The sequence below is a fragment of the Antedon mediterranea genome, chromosome 8 (assembly GCF_964355755.1).
Source record: "Antedon mediterranea chromosome 8, ecAntMedi1.1, whole genome shotgun sequence".
Taxonomy (NCBI): domain Eukaryota; kingdom Metazoa; phylum Echinodermata; class Crinoidea; order Comatulida; family Antedonidae; genus Antedon; species Antedon mediterranea.
In genome coordinates this window covers 27,080,308-27,100,318 of record NC_092677.1, presented here as the reverse complement: position 1 = coordinate 27,100,318, position 20,011 = coordinate 27,080,308, and the positions used below count along the sequence as shown (strand labels likewise).

At 34.2% G+C, this 20,011-nt stretch overlaps 3 protein-coding genes across 3 annotated transcripts; 2 read left to right on the top strand and 1 right to left on the bottom strand.

The window, feature by feature from the left end:
- Positions 1-41: 41 nt before the first annotated feature.
- On the bottom strand, positions 42-12,199 carry LOC140057496 (ATP-dependent RNA helicase cgh-1-like). The gene is made up of 9 exons (XM_072103181.1): positions 12,136-12,199; positions 11,026-11,530; positions 10,866-10,926; positions 10,242-10,620; positions 9,921-10,015; positions 9,449-9,571; positions 8,928-9,056; positions 5,851-6,031; positions 42-5,356 (listed from the first exon to the last, which is right to left on the bottom strand). Exons 2-9 carry the CDS (start codon positions 11,157-11,159, stop codon positions 5,046-5,048), a joined length of 1,413 nt encoding a protein of 470 aa, XP_071959282.1. The 5' UTR covers positions 11,160-11,530; positions 12,136-12,199; the 3' UTR covers positions 42-5,045.
- Positions 12,200-12,414: 215 nt separating this feature from the next.
- LOC140057497 (ubiquitin-fold modifier-conjugating enzyme 1) lies at positions 12,415-14,349 on the top strand. Its single transcript, XM_072103182.1, has 4 exons — positions 12,415-12,564; positions 12,928-13,059; positions 13,167-13,334; positions 13,532-14,349. Exons 1-4 carry the CDS (start codon positions 12,442-12,444, stop codon positions 13,610-13,612), a joined length of 504 nt encoding a protein of 167 aa, XP_071959283.1. The 5' UTR covers positions 12,415-12,441; the 3' UTR covers positions 13,613-14,349.
- A 1,136-nt stretch (positions 14,350-15,485) lies between these two features.
- Positions 15,486-19,497, top strand: LOC140056638 (dimethylaniline monooxygenase [N-oxide-forming] 2-like). The gene is made up of 7 exons (XM_072102076.1): positions 15,486-15,621; positions 16,287-16,736; positions 16,875-16,930; positions 17,180-17,437; positions 18,141-18,279; positions 18,522-18,760; positions 18,919-19,497. The coding sequence occupies exons 1-7, from the start codon at positions 15,507-15,509 to the stop codon at positions 19,243-19,245; spliced, it is 1,584 nt and encodes a 527-aa protein (XP_071958177.1). The 5' UTR covers positions 15,486-15,506; the 3' UTR covers positions 19,246-19,497.
- The last annotated feature ends 514 nt before the right edge of the window (positions 19,498-20,011 follow it).

Below are 20,011 nucleotides of genomic sequence, written 5' to 3'. Positions count from 1 at the left end.
CCACTCTGCTACCTCAACAACGTAACAAAAATAACACAAGATTAAAAGTCAGGTGTAAAGTTTATTCAGTAACTGTTCGTAATCATTTAACAGAAAGGAGTTTACTCTAACTTGGAGGTCAAGAAAAAGAAAGTAAATATGTCACCACTTGAGACCAGTAACAAACAAATGTTCTCAGTAAATCACACCATCCAAGTTGGCACCTACACAAATTAAGATTACATTCTTAATTGTCTCAACAGATGATGACATACTTAAATGGTATGAGAACAGGATATGATGTTATAGACACATTTTAAAAACATATTTTCAATAGTAAACGGTATAGATGATATATTACTGATGTATATGCAGTAGTTTTTGATTTACTAGCACTTGCTATTATCAGCTATAATTAAAAATACCGTCACTAAAAACATGTATAACAAACTCTTACTTAAATAGAGAAATGATGATTTATTTTTCTATTTAATTACAGAAACAAACTGAAAAATGATTTAATGATGTTATTACGAAACAGTTGAAATCAATGGCCAAAAAATAAGAATTAAACTACGCCCAAGACTTTTGGCGTTTCTGTATTATTAAAGTTTTTTTTCCAGGAAATTGACCTCATTTTGCTCATCATGTGACATATTAGGAAAGCTTGTTTGAATGTGGTATATTGGCACTTAAGAGCATTCTCAACAAGTATATTGACTGAATCATATCCAAGCTGTATTAAGAGTACTATTGACAAAATATTCAACAGAGAATAGATATCTACTTTACAGTAGAAAAACATTTTAAAATTTAGCTGTTGTTATTTAGATATACAGTGTGTTATTGCAGTGATGCGCCAATACGGTTACAAAATATGTTTAGAATCTCGGAATGTAAACCAAATTTATTTAATGTTTGTGGAGTCGGCTAACCGTATAACCTTTGATTAATTTGTCAAAATATTTTTGTTTGATTTTAAAGCAAAATGAGGAGAATATAGAATCTAGTCGTATTAAACCAGAGTGTGACATGCAGTAGAATAGAATGGTATTAAAACGAGCTTAAAGTAGTTAAGCAGCGTACTAAACTACAGTACAATAGTAACATGAATTCACTGATGCACAACATTAAAACATTTCATTAATATGTTTGTGTTTATTTCGTCTACAAAATAAACATAAAAATGATCATGAATAACTATCTTTAATGCTTTATAGCGATCAGTGAATTCAGGTAACATTACAATGTTAAATATGTTAGTTTGCCAGATGTTAATGCCATACACATTTAACAAGATATATCACAGATAACATGGTTTTAAATTAATGATGCCAACACCCAACAAGCAAAGAAAATAAGGATTTTGTTTGAAAAGATGCGTACTAACCGACGGAAGGATGCCTAATGCAGCGAGTTTTAAAACCATGTTATCTGGAAATCTTTAAAATGGACGTTTTAGTTTTATACAAAGTATCATAGTGTTGAATAGTACAAAGTATTCACATGACAGTGTTGAATAGTATGAAGTATTCTCATTATGGTGTTTAATACAGGGTAGTACCAAAGTATCCTCACTATGGTGTTGAATAGTACAAATTATTCACATGACAGTATTGAATACTATGCAGTTTAAGAAGATAACAATGTATAAAACTAAAGCTCCCTTTAACACATCACCAAGGAGATACTTTACACAATTAAGTATCTCCTTAATGACCTAAAAACTGGACAATTCACCAGTTAGTACTTGTACAGCTAGTCCCAGACACCAAGTGACATCATCATTGGCTCAATGCCCAAACATGGAAAGAGTAATATCACATGACAAAAATCTTTTCAGTCATTGGTTTTTAAACAACACAAAGTATAACATTTAGTATTGCATGATCAAATGGATGTTCTTAGGCAATATTAAGAACATCCTGATATTGGCTGCCCAAATATGGTATTACAATCACATGACAGATATTATTGACAGACCATGTATCTAGTGTCTAGGCTTAGCTGTACATTACAGTTACACTTCCAATACAAATAGAATTACTGTATTATAATTCATAATTGTATTAGGACATGCTATTTTCATAGCTAGTTTGCAGCTCATATGAAAATCGCAAAACAACATCGGTGGTATCAAGTATTAAACAATACATTTCTTAGTGTTTGGTTTTCATTGAGTTTGATTTTTTTTTTAAATAACCCACGAGCTGCATTGGGATATTTATTTTGTTTATTATAAACTGGTATTTACAACGCAATATAATGGATTTTAAAATAATATGTGGGTTTTCTGTATGTTTAGTTTTTATTATCATACAGTTAATTTAATATTTTTCGTAAAATGTATTTGCCCCTCTTCAACAGAAATCCATTTTATTGCGTTGTAAACACAAACATAAAATCTTTGTAAAGATGCAAAAATAAAATTCAGCTGTTACAACATCTCTAACAAATAAATAAATAAAAAATAAAATCCAAAGGATTTTAAACACGTATCACGTGACGGATTATGAAAGCATTTTAGATATGATAGGTGGCAGCAGTCACCAGTTAATAATCCATGTTCCGCAAACATTTCAAATGTATCGTGGAAGATCTATTAACTGTGACATCATCAACACGGATAAAACAAATTTTGAAAGTATGCATGGGACAATCATGAATAAAATAAATTATAGTCCATTTAAAACAAAATATTCCAATAAAAAATAAAGTAAAACATTGATAAAACAATTGCCAAAAATTATGCTAATCAGAAAAAAGTAAAATAGTTTACTTACATATTTTGATTTTTTCCCATATTAATATTTGAACTAGAATCATACAAGCACCATGAAAGAGGGTCAAAGGTTAAGCTATGCTGACATCACTACAGTTATTGCATTCAGGGCATGACTACTCGCATTCACACATAACACTCCTTCACATAAAACATCACTCGCTCTCTTTCACACATACTGTACTCCCATCACACACTATACTGTATAATACAATATCTACACACACACACACACCCACACACACCAGCAGACCCTCTAGTGATAATGAATAACATTTGGAGTATAAAAATAACAGAAAATCTCAATGAAAATATGGAACTGACTGGAAATGACTGTATACTTCTTGTTTTCAACACTTTTACAGCAAAACACCTTTATCATTGTTTCTTTCTTTAAAGGTATCCCACGAGGCTGTTTACATGTCTCCAACTGTCCATGAACTTTAACATAACAATACCATTACTTCGATTGCGATTATTACTTCTTTTTTCGCGTATCAGCAATCTGTATTCATCGCTAGCAATCAGCTTTATCGGTAATAATAACGTTGATAAAATACTATCCATAGTTTTCAACTTCTCATTTTATCACATTTTCAAATTAAAATTCTTCGATAATCTGCTATAAAATTTCTGTATAGAAAGCATAAAACATGGTCCATTTTCTAGCACACAAATTACTGTATTGATACTTTGTTGCATCAAAACTTGTGTTTATCACAATCTTTATTTTTGCAAACAACTGTTTTAGAAGGCCATTTCTTCCAGGTATTGTATGATAAGATTACACAGCAGTATTCTAGCGACAGTTTGTATAAGAGGTTCTGCTGTCACTGCTATCAACTACCATCACTAAGGCACTCCTTATACCTTCAAGCGGAGTAATTCAGAAGTTAATACCAGAATGTTTCTTTAAATTTTAAGCACGATCAACGGTTATGTGTGAATTCTCAAGGTATTCACCTTGTTGAGGTACTGGCACATTGTATACTTTAAAATCTGAGGTGCTCTCATACGCAAAATAGTTCTTGGTTGTTTTCTAAACATTACTGTCATTTTTCAGTATAATTGCATGTTTCTTTCGCGTGAATAATTTAATATTTTTAAGACTTCACACGACGATAATTGCGTAATTTCTTCACACTGTAACGAGCAGTTCCATTTTTTTCAGTGACTAATGTACACCTCCAACCACAGACACCAAATTGTTCTTTTTTTATTCAACTTTTTTCTTCCTTCAATTGTTCATTTTCTTATAAAAAATAGTATTTATACGCATCTGGTATCCTGTGGTTGGACGAGTTGCAGCATCAACTAGACTCACTCGCTCGTAAAAAGTAAAATCAAATATCTCGTACATAACTCGCTCTCTGAATTGCATAATTAGACGATATCACGGAACGGAGACATATTCAAACAACGCACCGTGGTAATCAAACAGGGCAAGTTAAATAAACACTTTTTTTTTATCATAAACTGCGGCTGTACTATTCTTTCAATCAACCATTTCCATTTTCTGATTAGATCAGCATAAATAAGACAAAATGAATCCAGTTCCCATACATTTTACGTAAATAAAAATTAAATAAAATATTTCAAATAACACTAAGTACAATTGCTCTCTGGGAAAAAAAATTGCTTTAAAAACATTCACTATCAAAGAAATGAACAACTTAAAAGTGAAATTTACAGTGAGCGTTTAGTAATCTCAAAAAACATAGTACTTATATCATTTTGTAGTGTTCTCCAAAAAATAAGAAAACATACACAAAATAAAATATTTCTTTTTGTACCATTTTAGTAATGCAACAAGAATGATACTCAATGTTGACTCCACCCATACAACACCCCGCCCCTTTCAACAATCACCCCACCCACCTACCCAATTTGGAATGTAGCTAGATGTAGCAACTTTGCCCAAACTATGGTACCTTTACAAAAGGCATCATTGCACGGTGAACAAGTAAAACGAAGACTTAAATATTGTTGTCTTCTTAGCAGGAGAGATTACCTTGCTTACTTAGCCTGCTGCTGTGTATTGTTTATAGTATTGACGTCTTCTTAGCAGGAGAGATTACCTTGCTTACTTAGCCTGCTGCTGTGTATTGTTTATAGTATTGACGTCTTCTTAGCAGGAGAGATTACCTTGCTTACTTAGCCTGCTGCTGTGTATTGTTTACAGTATTGACGTCTTCTTAGCAGGAGAGATTACCTTGCTTACTTAGCCTGCTGCTGTGTATTGTTTATAGTATTGACGTCTTCTTAGCAGGAGAGATTACCTTGCTTACTTAGCCTGCTGCTGTGTATTGTTTATAGTATTGACGTCTTCTTCACATTCCTTTTCCATTTGATACTCGGCCACGTACAAACTCTTATCAACCTCATGCGGAATCGGCTTAATTTCGGTTCCTAGTTCCTTTTCTATCTGGTACAAGTTGTATCGGTCATCGTAAGTGATGAGGTTAATGGCCAAACCGAGGTGGCCGAATCGTCCGGAACGGCCAATACGATGCAGATATGTTTCGGACATCTTAGGGAAGTCAAAGTTGATAACTACGTTTACCGATTGTATGTCAATACCACGTGTAAACAAATCTACAGAAAAAAAAATGTTTAGAAAAATTATTTTTACTAACTGAAGTGAAAAGTGGTTTATTAGTATTATAAAATAATATTAACACAGCAAGTTGGCAAACCAATATGCAACTTATTTATTTTGAAATCTACCAGCAGAACATTAAATGTTAATGTCACATTTAATTATATACTAGGACCCTTGATGTACAAGATTAAATTAGGACCTTGTTTTTCCAGTAAAGATTTAATAAGATAAAACACAAAGGTTAAGAAAAAAGTTCTGAAAATCATCTCTTTCACATATGAAATGACGTAATTTCCACCTTGTTTTAGAGAAAATTTATTTTGGTGAAACGATATACAAAAGACATTATTATTATTATTACTTCTCAACAGTCATACATAACAATTGTCAAATACAGAGTAAAGTTAAATGAAACAAATTTTACAGTAAAGGCCGAGGTAAATTATCTAGTACTTGACTGTCCTGAGGCTTTTCGTGTCATACTTACCAGTACAAACCAGGTTTCGACATGCTCCTTTGCGGAAATCGTGAAAGACTCGGTTTCGGTCTTCCTGTCGCATTTTGGCGTGGATGTAGAAGCACGAATATCCCAACTCGGTTATCTTTTTGGCAAGAAGCTCCACACGTTTTGTCGAGTTGCAGAATATTATGGACTGGTTAATTAGCAACTGTAAGATAATTATTTATAAACTTAAAATCACTCCAATAGTAAAAACATGTTTCAATTCAATCATTTTATTCCGTCAATAATTCTGGCTTGAAAATTGTCTTAATTGTCATATAAACATTAATAAAATATGATAAAATGGGCAAAATACAAACAATATTTTAAAAAACACTACATGATCCAAGCACAGTTATTAAGAAACTAATACAAGGATGAACTTAGTGGAAATTAGACCACATTAAAAACAAATATTGGGATATTTAGCTAGTATTTCGACCTGCAATAAATAACAGCAGACATGATGAAGCACTAGCGGTTGGCACTCTACCAGAATTCTACCAATATGTTCACGGCTACTTCCCGAGTAAAATGTTATCTACTTAATTTTAAGTATGGGTTTAATTTCTTATGTAAATTGCGGTTCAACTGTGTGGCTTAAATGTAGGTCATTTACCATGTAGTAAAACAGAAGACATATAAGATAGGAGCATCATGTGTTTAAGTGGCAGTAACCTATTCTCCACAAAGAGGAATATTTAACTTATATATATAAACATTAATTTAACAACCCCATACATAAATGGTACAGTCCAAAAATGTTATTGCTCAACCATGTATAATCCCAACATATGTAAATAATCAATTGGTTTTTAAAATGTAAGCATGTTAAAGTATGGAGAGCAATGTATTGACATTGTTCTTCATCTACCTCAACATGTTAATTAATGTATGCCATCTTTGACACTGGACTGCAGATGGGTAACTGCTAGTTCAGAAACACTAATGGCAAAGTGGGATCAAGTGACCAAATACGGTATTGATATGCCCAAATATGGTGGTGATATGACATAATCATGTCCATATATGGGCACATATATATGATGAAGGGCTAGTGTTGCCCGAAAGCTCGGCTAACTTTTCTGGCTGTTTACTTTATCGTTTCGATTTAGCTTTTCGCCATTTTTTTTGTATCTCTATTGAGATCCAGCCACTGATACCCACAGCATCGTAATTTTTTTCTGTAATTTGCCTTTGGATTTATATATATATAACATTACTCAGTCTCTTATTTGGGATAGTCGTTTAAAATTTGGTAAACACTGTCCTAAACTATACCCTCCTTTATGTAGTGGTTCATTCAAAGTTACATTCACACTGTAAGGGAGACTGCTGCTTCATTAAATAGAGAATCATTAAGCTCTGTCTACACCAGGGCATCATTTATAAGGAGCGCCTGCGCGACCGCGCTCCTCAACAGGCTTCGAGGAGAGCAATTTATCGCGCTCCTTAATTTTCAAAATAGAGCCTAGCTTTTGACAGTGGATTTTTAAAAGTCAAAACCAATCTAGGCCTAGGCTAATAATATATAAGCTAAGTTATAAAGCTACAAGCCTAATGGCAGTCCCTCGTTTTTAAGGATCGCGAGCGCGATCGCAATCAACAACCTTCGAAAAGGAGAGCAATTCATCGTGCTCCATCTCACAGTGCGAGGTACCAACAAAGGGTATTCCCCTGCCTGCGCGCAATTCAAGGGCGAGTTTACTTCATCGCCTCATAGTGCAACCAGTACGGTGTCATAGAAACACCTCCTTTACAGGAAGATCATGTCCCAACCAATAATTTTTCCCTTTATGTTTTTATGGAATGAGTTAATAAAATATATTTAATTTTAAAAGGAAACATTAATATAGGAGGCCTAAATATAATGTTTATTATTTAAAAAAGCTTAGCTGCTGGTTGCTTTAATTATGTCATTTAAATCAAGGTAAATCAAGATGGATTATTTCTTCGAAAGTTCTAACCAATTTTGGTCACTCAAATCCTCCTCAAAACACGTGCTGACGTGTGACGTCAGCATCTTCTAGAAGCTCTCTCTCAGCCCTCCCCTATTGTGCGTGCGCCCATGTGTGACACATGTAAACACGATCAAATATCTTTCTTAATTATTTTAAAATGACACTTTGTACCTTATTATCAATATTTTAATGGCTGTTGCATGTTAGAATTGTATAATTTATGAATTGCAGGTAAATACTTTTCAGGTTTTCTGTCTGATTTCTAGGCCAACAAGCTAGGCTAGAAAAGCTAGGCTAAAGGCATAGTTGGCCAGGACAGGATTCTCCAGGCTCCTGAAACCCAATCTACCCAGGCCATAAAAAAAAAATTGGCTTGAGTTTTTTTACTGTAGAATAATACGATCCCCACGGAAAATATTGTGTGTGAAGGTGGGTGTGGGGGATTTTAGGGGAGAGGTACAGTATACATTTGTTGTGCCCGGCAGGGGGGGGGGGGGGGGTGGAGGAGAAATGTGTACAAAAATTAATAAGGGCCAGCCATTTTTAATAAGGACGACCATTCTTCAACTTCAACTGGCCCTGCTGGCCACTATGGTTTAAAGGTTAATTTTCAGCCCTGGGCATGCCAAGACACCTGTTGTTGTTACTTTTAATTATAATCCATGACATATAAATATAATAGATTATAGCGGCAGCGTGCACTAATAATTTTTTGTTGGTAGCAAAACCAATAGAATTTAACTTTTGTGGTCAAATTCAAACATTGTAATTTTTTTACATATTTACATAAACATTTGAGGAGAGCGATTTAAAATTTTTGCAAGGAGAGCGAATTGCTCTCTTCGGTGATTTGAGGAGAGCGATTTGTTGCTCTCCTGGGTTTTGCATACGTGATGCCCTGCTACACTATTAAACTATGTGACAACAAAATGTGACATGCCCATATGGACATGTCATATCACTACCATATTTGGCCAAATCACACTTTTTATAGTGTAGACAGAGCCTTAGTAAATGAACAGCGCTGATGTTTGTTGTGAATGTAGCCTACTCCTCCAATAAGTCACTGCATGATTGGAAAATCGTCTGGGTTATACTCACTCTTGAAAACAGTGTATTTAAGCAGTGCACTTTCTGTCTTTCTTCCACAAATGCATAATACTGTGTGATGCCTTTCAATGTCAGCTCTTCCATAAGGTTTATCTCGTAAGGTTTCGTCAAATAATTTTCCTGTTGATTTAACAAAATGTCAATAAATTCAATGAATGTGAGATTTTCATGCAAGAATTATGTTTTTGGAAAACATAACCAAACAAACAGCAACCTATATATTGTTTTCTATACCTCGTGTCTACTAAGCATAACCTGTCTTTAGAAATGTTACTTTTCAGTGTGGCCGTATTAAGCATTCAGGATAAGAAAAATACATGTACAAGTGAATAATGTCGATTACACTTAAGTGAATAATGTCCCTTACACTTAAGTGAATAATGTCCCTTACACTTAAGTGAATAATGTCCCTTACACTTAAGTGAATAACGTCCCTTAAACTTAAATGAATAACGTCCCTTAAACTTAAATGAATACGACCACTGATTTCTGTATATTTATGTTCAACTTACCATAAAATGCTTGACTGTGAGTGGGAAGGTGGCAGAGTACAACATGACCTGCCTGTCCTTTGGAAGGAAGCTGATGATGTCATCCAGCATATTGTGGAAGTCTTGTGAAAGCAATTTGTCAGCCTAGAAAACATTCAAAATTGGATCTTTTTATTGTAAATCATAGACATTCACCAGCCCAGACCTGTTACATAATAAACCATTACTAGTCATCCAAGTATCCGGCAATTCTGTCATTGCTGACTCTGTATATTAAAACTTTAAACAAAACCTGGGATTTCCACTCTCAAAGGCGATAGATTGATCATTAAGATCTGTCTACACTATCAAACTTTATGTGACAAAAAAGCTTAAGTTGTCAAGCTTGTAATTACTGTAGCTGTTGCTATTTCCCCGAGGCTTGTCACAATTTGGTGTTGTCGTTCCAAAGAATCTAAAGTAGGCAATAATAAGGTTAGTGATTGTATTTTACCTCATCCAGTACGAGAACACCACACTTGCCCATTTTGGCAATGTCCTTGCGCATCAAATCTAAAATGCGGCCTGGAGTTGCTATCACCAATTGGACTGCAAAAAACAAATCAATAACATAACTGAGGTGGAGTCCATAGATTTCAACACAAGCACATTCAGGCTTAGTGATTCACCCAGGTATGTTGATTGGTACCCAAACAAGTTAGTAATAAATGGTCCATGAAGCAAACTTAGGGGGTAAATTAACAAAACCTGAAAGGGTCTTATTTTACATGCGTGTGTTTATGTAGCAAATATAATGCGGTTGAATGAAACTTACCTGGTTCTTCTAACCTCATAATATCATGTCTTAGGTTCGTTCCTCCAGTAGTGACCATAACGTTGTGTCCAATGTGCTTTGAAAGCATTTTACAAATTTGACTTGTTTGCAGAGCAAGTTCTCGTGTGGGGACCAAAACCATAGCTTGAATTTCATTCTTTGTGTGGTCGGTCATCTCAATTATTGGGATGCAATACGCTCCTGTTTTTCCGGTACCGTTCTTTGCTCTGGCAATTATGTCTCGTCCAGATAGCCCAACAGGAATACTCGCTTCTTGGATTGGCGACGGCTTTTCCCAGCCCATCTCAAAGATACCCATCAGTAAATCACGTTTTAAACAGTAATCTTCAAATTCATTTCCTTTTGTTTTTGTCACATCCTGTATTCAAAAGAAATATGTAGCAAGTAAATTAGCAAGTATATTTCTTTAATTTCGGAAACAATCATTCAAGACTTTGGTAAATGCATTGTTAATCTGTGTGTAAAAACTAACCCTTTAATTTGGTCATAGCCCCTGGGATTATAACTCAGTCATATAAAGTAATCAAGAACATGAAAAGAGGTTTGGAATGATGAACAAATTCCAAAAACATCAGTTAAAATCTTTTGTAAAAATGAACTTACGGAAGTCTTAAATCTTGTGTCTTTAGGTGGGATAACCAACTTCTTTTTCCAATCTCCTTCACTGTAACAAAAAACAAATTTATATTTAATACAATTTCTCTCTTAAAAAATACGGTTATCTGTGCACTCACAGAAAGTAAGGTAATAATTAAACACTTACGGATTTGGCTTCTTATGGTCGTTATTCGGCATACTGTTATTAGCCTTAATCTGGGCAGGCTTTGCTTGGGAAACCTTGGTGTGGTTGGTCTGTGGTTTTCTCTTTGCTAGGTCTTCCATTTGGGTGCTAGCCATTTTTTCAATATATTAAATTAACACGGCTCTACACAAACACTCCCTGAGATGTGTGTTTGGAGCTCAGTTGCTACAAAATGTTCTCTTTGGCAAATATACAATACACATATATATATATATTTTTTATATCTTATAAAACAAGTTATGTACAGTTTTATATATAAACAAGATGCTTCGTAACGAAGTCCAAAAATATACAAAGTGTTCAGCGTTCAAGAGCTGAATGTTCTAAATGTTCAACATTCACTAAATGTTACACTATCACGTTTTTTAGATAATCTTTAGTAAAGAGCACCAGTTGTCTTGATACACGTTTGATATGGTATTGGAAATACACAATACTTTGATACAGGTATTTGAAAATGTTTGTCCTGCAAAAAAAAAAATTATTTTTAAAATTATTTCAGAGTTGAGACTGTCAACTAACCAATTTTATTAAATAATTAAAAAATTTAAGCAAAAGACATTTTTAGTTTCCAAAAATGATGGAAAGGTCACATGTTATGTTACATGGGAACGATATTGATTTAATAAATCAACAATAATTGTCAAGTCTGCAAGCCGTCTGCGGTGAGCGGGCAAGTTCAATGAATTAATAAAAAAAACAATTTAAAATGCAGTTTCATTAAAAAAAACACAGTATCTTATTATTATATTAAAAATAAAATATTTAATTATATGCCTTATAGACGTAGGCCTATTTTATGAATAAAACTGAATAAATACTAACTTAGCTAGGCCTACTGCATTATAATAAAGTGAAATTGTATAAGCCTATCACAACAGCTTTCACGGCAAGGCTACATGAAGCATTTGCGTAGACAAAAGAAAGGCCATACATGGGCCTAGACAAATGACGAACACTTAATCCATTATTTCAGCACAATTTAAAACAAAAATAACACAAATGTAAGTACTGTTTATTAAAATAAATTTCCAACATATATTTCTCAAATTTCTTTTCATTTAAACTTACACAGATTGAAAACGATACAGTTTTCTTTATCTCTCGTTTTAGAATATTACTTCTCTGTTCAATATCAGATTCAAAATGGCTGGCGTATCAGGCATTCCAATTACTATTCTACTATTTTATTTTATCTTATATTTAAAATTAAAGAAATATATTTATTAGTGTAAAAAAAATAAATTTAGATACATGAAATACAAATGTTTGACTAAATAACTTTTTGAAGAATATGAATAATTGTAGAAGACTAAATTGAAATGTATGTGGATTTACAACTTCTTGCAGAAATCTTTTCAACTTCGACCTCTGACAATGGTGGATGCAGCAACAAGAAAAACTCTCAGCAATATTCCCCTTTTAAAAACACGAGCTGGCCCTCGTGACACAGAACTATGGCCGACACGTCTAAAAGAAGAATATCAATCTCTTATTAAGGTTGTTCGATCACTTTTTCTATTTGTCTGTCTAGGCATAAAAATGGTTTTTAAATCAACAGCTGTCGAAGTAAAACCAGGCGCGACCGAACTGAGTAATGCCGCCATCCATCACCCACAAGCACCTCAAGAGTGCCAGCCGTCTTCGTTGTACAAAAGTATAGGCCTAACTACGTGTGTGGTAGTTGTAGGCCTACCTAGGCTAGGAATAGTTATCCTATCATCATCCTTTATCCATTGTGGAATGAAGCTATTTACTTGACAATTCAAAGTTTTGATCATAATAAAAATTATTAAAAATAATTGAATTATAAAAACTACATCTTTTTAAATATTTATTGAATAATGATCATGTTTTTTTTAGTATGTGCAAAACAACAAAGAGGCAGATAATGATTGGTTTAGGTTGGAATCTAACAAGGACGGTACAAGGTGGTTTGGAAAGTGCTGGCACATCCAAGATCTCTTGAAATACGAGTTTGATATTGAATTTGATGTAAGATCAAGTAAAAAATCAATTAATTTTAATGTTTAAATTATTTTCAAACAATATTTCATATTTTCAACAGTATTTTGTAACTGCAGCATTTGTGTCTTTTTTAGATTCCTGTAACCTATCCAAGCACGTCACCCGAGATAGCACTTCCAGAGCTTGATGGGAAGACCGCCAAGATGTATCGTGGGGGTAAGATTTGTTTGACAGATCACTTCCAACCGCTTTGGGCCAAAAATGTACCCAAGTTTGGAATTGGCCATGCAATGGCACTAGGGGTAAGTTACCAGCATCGTTATGCCTCGTTGACGTCACGTGCATGCATTTAGATCTGCACTGTTTTCCACACAAATTGCCACATGCAGCATTTTTAAGAATTTCCTAATTAAATTAAAAGTTTGTTAATGAATGTTATGAATAATTTGCTGGAAAGTTTTTTATTTGTTTATATCACATTTTTATAATCATATTACAGCTTGGTCCGTGGCTTGCGGTTGAAATTCCTGACCTTATAGAGAAAGGCATTATATCCTACAAGGAAAAGACGGCCGAATAAAAACTAGAATTAACATGAAGTATGTGGAACCGATGTTGGATGATTTTATTACATCATTTCTTCTCCATCAGCTTTGGAGTATATTGGAACTTAACAGAGTATAATATATAAGTCATTAGGTCAATGTGCACGCTATGAACTTAGAGGCATTAAAGCAGCCATTCTTACTCTGTCCAACCACTTCTCAAGTAAAATGCTTTATCCCCTTTTCAAGTAAATATTTTAATATTAATATGGCATATATAAGATACAAGAAACTTTATTTGTCTTCGTAAAAAAACAAAGATATATATATATATATATTTAAGGGAAGAATTGATATATTAAATTATATTATTTTGCACTGCTTTAAACATTTATACAGTTGACTCTCCCAATACCAGACTCAATGAAAACCATACACTAGCCCAATATCATATATGTTTTTTAGGTGGTTCAGAAGGTCCCAAATTTCTTTTTACCATTAGAAAAACACATTCAGAATACCAGACTTTTCTAAAAACCAGATATATTTGGTCAACCTAAAGGTGTCTGGTATTGGGAGAGTTGACTGTATTTAGTGCTCAGTCATTCAACATTGTTTGGAGGTACGTCGTCTTCTTTTTCCTGGTGGTCACTATTAATGTCCAGCTATACAATGTAGAAGTTGGTATTCTCTTCAGACCAAGGTTGGGAGTTTCAAATCAATCGGAATTTTACAATATGTAATATTAAATTTATTAAATGAAATGGTAATAAAAAAATGTTTTTTTATACATTATTAAATGTAAAGTGAATAGCGAAGTGTAAAAAAAAAATACATTATAATTAAATTATAAAGCTTACATGCAACACAGGGACGTAAAAAAAGTGTGATGTGCCCCAATATGGTAGTGATATGACATCATCATGTCCGTATATGGGCACATCACATTTTTTTTGTCACATAAAGTTTGATAATGATAGTGTGGACAGAGCTTAAGTGCACCGTAAGTAATTCGATCACTACGCGATGGATCATTCAGCTGTCGCGTTCAAGTGGAAATCAAACTTAATTTGAAACGTGATTTGCTTTTAGAGAGTTCGACCAAAGTGCGAGAATTCGAGGGCAGTAAATGCTAGAAAGATAAATAAAGCTGTTTGCATAAAAAAACATAAATAGAGCAAATATGTTATGCCAAGTCATGTTCACGTACTGCATGTAGTATAAGAGGTTAAGACGTTTAAAGCTGAACAACTTCCGTGTTCCCAAGCTCTGTCTACACTATCAAACTAGTTTTACAAAAAAAGTGTGATGTGCCCAAATATGGTACAGTAGTGATATGATGTCATCGTTTCCATATATGATAAATTATATATTTGTTTTATTGTTGATTCACGAAACATCCTATAGGCCTATTAATTGCCGCCATTTAATGCGTTTTTTATCGCACAAGATAAACATTTTAATTATAAAATAAATACCCAATATTGCCACTACGCTTAAAACGCATATCACCGAACACTGAAGTGAACTGATGAGTGATACTGATTTTATCAACTATTTCATAGCACAGGTTATTGACTGAATATAACATAGTTTAGAATACTTGACAAACATTCAACAACCACACGCACCGTTACCACTTCATTGATGAGATTACGGTATATCATAATTAATATCTATTTACCGATTATGTCTGTTTTGTGTGTTCATGTTATACAACCATAGACACGCACCATTCTACCACATTCATTGATGGACAGCTATCGATCGTTGATGTCTATACAAACCGAAACCACATATCGATAACACGGGTTATTGGCAGATTACGGTATATCGTAATTAATATTTACCTTGCATGTCTCTGTTTTGTGTATATATAACCATTAACACGCACCATCCTACCACATTCATTGATGGTCAGCTAATGAAATGGCTATACGGACGGTAGGTATCGTTGGTGCTGGAGTCAGTGGGATAACGGCCGTTAAAAGTTGTCTGGAGGAAGGTCTGCAGCCGATATGCTTCGAAAGACAATCTGGATTCGGTAAGTTAAGTATGATAGAAGAACTTACGTAATTTAGATGTAACGATGAGAAATGTTAAGAGTTCAAACGTTGTTAACAATCTGCGGACTTTAGAACCTGTGGCTGTGTAATGATAATGTAGATGTATTGTCCCCCAAACATGAAAAATCAAGATTAAAATTTAAAAAAAGACTTTGAATAGGCCATTTCGCAGTTTTAATAATCACTTCCATAGAAAAAAAAAACATTAAAAATCCTTTTGAAAAAACAACAAATAATTTAAAAAATTCAACCAAAGACCCATTGACTTTTAATTTTTTTGCTTTAGGCCTAAGTTATTAGTTTTAATTTAAATAATTTTGTTTTCGATCCAATTTTTGTTCAAAGTGATATAACTATTGTGATATTAAAATGGCATATTCAACAAAAACATTTAGGAAGAAAATTTATCTTATAAATGTTAGTATATTGTAACACGCATTTAACAATCAGATGGTCCCAAACGCTTAGAAATACATTTTCAATAACTAACTTTTTAAAGTGGCCTGCTATAGTTAAAAAAAAAATTTTCTGGCTGTTAATTTTTAATTTGTCTAGCTTTACTAACAATACATTTAGGCTTATCATCATCATCATCATCATCATCATCATCATTATATTTTGACAATGGTTTTATTGTTAATAGGTGGAGTCTGGTACACAGAAGATGAGCGTACAAAGAAGGATTTGAACCTCACGTTTGATAGTCTGACAACCAACACCAGTAGGGAGATGATGTGCATGAGTGACTTCCCATTCCCCGAGGATTACCCACCATTTCCTTCTACTTCCCAGTTGCAAAAATACTGGCAAAATTACGTCGAGCATTTCAATCTGAGAGAATACATTCGTCTGGGCCAAAAAGTCACCAAGATAACAGACATCGGATCTGGTAGATGGAAGATTGTTGCAGAAGATGTGGACAATGGTCACGTTACAGAAACTGAAGTTGATGCCTTGATAGTATCCTCAGGACTTCAAGGAACACCCAACGCACCAGATATTCCCGGACAGCAAGAGTTCTCTGGAAAAGTGCTGCATTCTCAGGAATTTAGAAGAGGGACGGATTATATTGGGAAAAATGTTGTCGTTGTCGGTAAGATAATCAACATCAAGCAGTATTTTATAGAAATTATTATTCCAAAAACTACGTGTCATTTATGACAAAAAAATGCCATCTTTAAATGTAATTTTATTATATTTAAATCTAAATGTTTCGACGTTTCTATTTCAGGAGCTTCGTTTTCTGCCGGAGATGTTTCTGTTGACTGCAGCCGTCACTGTAAAATGGTAACAAATATTGTTATCAATAAAACCTGTATTGCACTAATAGTAGCAGTAGAATATTATTCGCGCGAATCATGAATTGCCTGTGTATTTGTTAATAAAGTGGGTGAATAGAAGAATGCGAATTGCGCTAATAAAGTCGGTTTTTACAGTTTTGAAATACACAAGGCTTGTTTGAGAACTTATTGTCACACTTGACATTAGCATTTTACCAAACAAACAACTCTGTTTGATCAATGTTATTTATTTTAGACGTACTTAAGTACTCGTAGAGGATGTTGGGTTATGCGAAGAACATTCAGAGGTGCTGCATTTTGGGATACACACATCCTAAGCCGATGGTTTAACTATATGCCGATCAACCTACAACAGTGGTATCTAGAGACGGTTTACAGAGCCATGGTCAATCACACAGACCTGGGCTTACAGAGTGACGTGCACGTGTACGCAGGCGCTAGTGTCATGATAAATGACTCAATAAACGACCAGATACTTTGCGGAAAACTAAAGGTAGTTCGAATAATCCTTAGCTTGTACTTGGTCAATACGAGATGTATTGTTCCCCAAAAACATGAAAAATTAAGATTAATAAAATCAGACTTTAAATAGGACCTTTTTTAGATTTAATAAGTTAATCACTTCTTTAAATAAAAACCACACAAAATAATAATTATTTCACTTATAAAAATACAAAAGAAACGGTTAATTTTAATTTTTTGAAGTGAATAACTATTGCGTGACATTAAAATAGCATGTTAAAAAAAAGATTGAAAACAATATTTTTTTGGGGAGACAATATATCTTTAATTATTTAATTAGGCCTAGTGTTTTCCAACGTGTGAGTCTGTGCCCTCAATGCGTTCCATAAATGATTCCATGCATGGGGTAAAAACACCTGCCAAATAGACATGAATGTTACGAACCTAAAAAGGTCATCCTAAAACTACATTAAGAATGTGATACTTTATCTATTATTCTATATACAACAATATAACATATATCTACCGATCTTAATGTTAAAATGTACCGTAGTTTGCCATTGGCAATTCACTAGTCCCCTAAACCACTACCCGACCACATCTCTCTTTCCTCAGAATGTGCGGTGGTGTAGGAAGGGAATGTGTAGGCATATATCTTTTTATGGCCTACAAAATGCTTACTTTTATATCAATAAGAAGCATTGGATTATAATAATGATATTCATTGATTATAGGTAAAACCAGAAATTAAAAAGCTGACAAAGAACGGTGTAGAATTTGTCGATGGTTCCCGTTTGGACGACGTTGATGTGGTGATTCTGGCTACTGGATATAAGAAATGCTATCCATATATCGCAGATACAAGTATCAGAGGTAGGCCTACAGCCTAGAATAACACTTAGGCGTTATTCCCACTAGCAGCAACGCAAGGACGAGTTGACAAATCAGAAACGATGCTTGAATAATCCATCCCGCTTGTGATTGGTCAAATCCTTGCGTTGCGCTTACGTTCTTGTGTTGCATTTCGTAGTGGGAACCAAGTTAGTATAACATTTATTTTGCTTCTGAGAGTTTTGCTGAAAGTTTCTAAATTACCTTTTCATTTGTTACAATAGAATCTCTGGAAGAAAAGTTCAACTTGTACAAGTTTATATTCCTACCAGGGCAGCCGACGTTCACTGCACTTGGTCTTGCAAAATGTCTCGGGCCCCAGGGTGTAGCGTTCGAGCTTCAGTCACGTTGGGTTGCGCGCGTCTTTAGCGGGAAATCCAAACTGCCCTCAGACCACGTGATGCAGGCAGAAGTCAAGGCAGTGTCTGATGGAAATACAGCTCGCGGAAGCGTTCATGCATATGTAAGTATACATTCATATTTAAGAGTTATTTAAAAAAAAGGCCTATCAGTCTGAGAGCAGAGCCTCTGAACTCAATAGGCCTACTGATACCAAATGCTAGTCTATGCAAATATATATAAGTACCGTACTGTATATAAAAATACTTTTGTGGGTTTTAGGTTCAATGGACGCCATATGTTCTGGATATCGCCAAACAAATCGGCTGCCTACCAAATCCATGGAGTTACTTGTTGAAGAGTCCGAGATTCGCACTAAAGTTAGCATTAGGATCTGTACACCCGTACACGTTTCGCCTTAACGGTCCGCACTCTTGGGACGGCGCAGCTAACGCAATTAAGGAAGTCCCGTGTAAAACGGTGAAGTCTACGAAAACGCGCGTGCCTAAAGTGCCTTATAAGAACGCCGTGCGCACATTGGCAGAACAGGCGTTGTTAGCAGTACTTGTTTTGGTATCTGCTTTGCTACTCTCATGGTATTTTATGTAATTTCCTGTCTTATATTTCCAGTAGTCTTTAAACATAGGCCTACAGGAGGGCACAATGGTTTAGTTCGCATGTACTGTTTCGTGCGGCACCTCGTACGGCACGGCACGCACGCGCACAAGCAAGCAACGCGTGTGTGAATTATCTGTCTTATGGTGATGATTTAATTGGTTAATTCAAGTAGACCGAAATGTGCCATAATTGGCATAAACTAGGAATAAATGTGAATATATTATTACTCAATAAAATAATCAGTAAAATATACCATGGTAGGTATAATACTCATATTGAACGACATACTGCTGTTTTATTTAATTTAATGCTTCTAGCAACGTCGAAGTTCATGATATGAATTCAATTAAATCGTATACCGTAACACTTTTGAAACCTTTGAAAATCTTTTTGAGATTTGAATGTCAAAACAATAGAAATGTATTGATCGTGTTGTCATATCAATAGCCTTATATAAATTATATGATCTTACAACAACAATCAAACCTCATACATTATTCTACAAGTTATTGTCAAATGGTACTTGTATTAGGGCCTACATCTTGTATATTCTAATTCTTGTTAATAATAGCAAATATGTAAAATTGGCACAAAAATCATATATAGTAGTAATTCACGACATTTACAGCATTTATTTTGAGAAGAAGACATCTCTTTCAGTTTGCAAAAGTAATCACGAAAAAAAGTCCACAATCGGAGTCCTAAAAAATAAGCGGTTACGGTATTTTTATTTTTTTTATTTATTTATTCAGGTTTA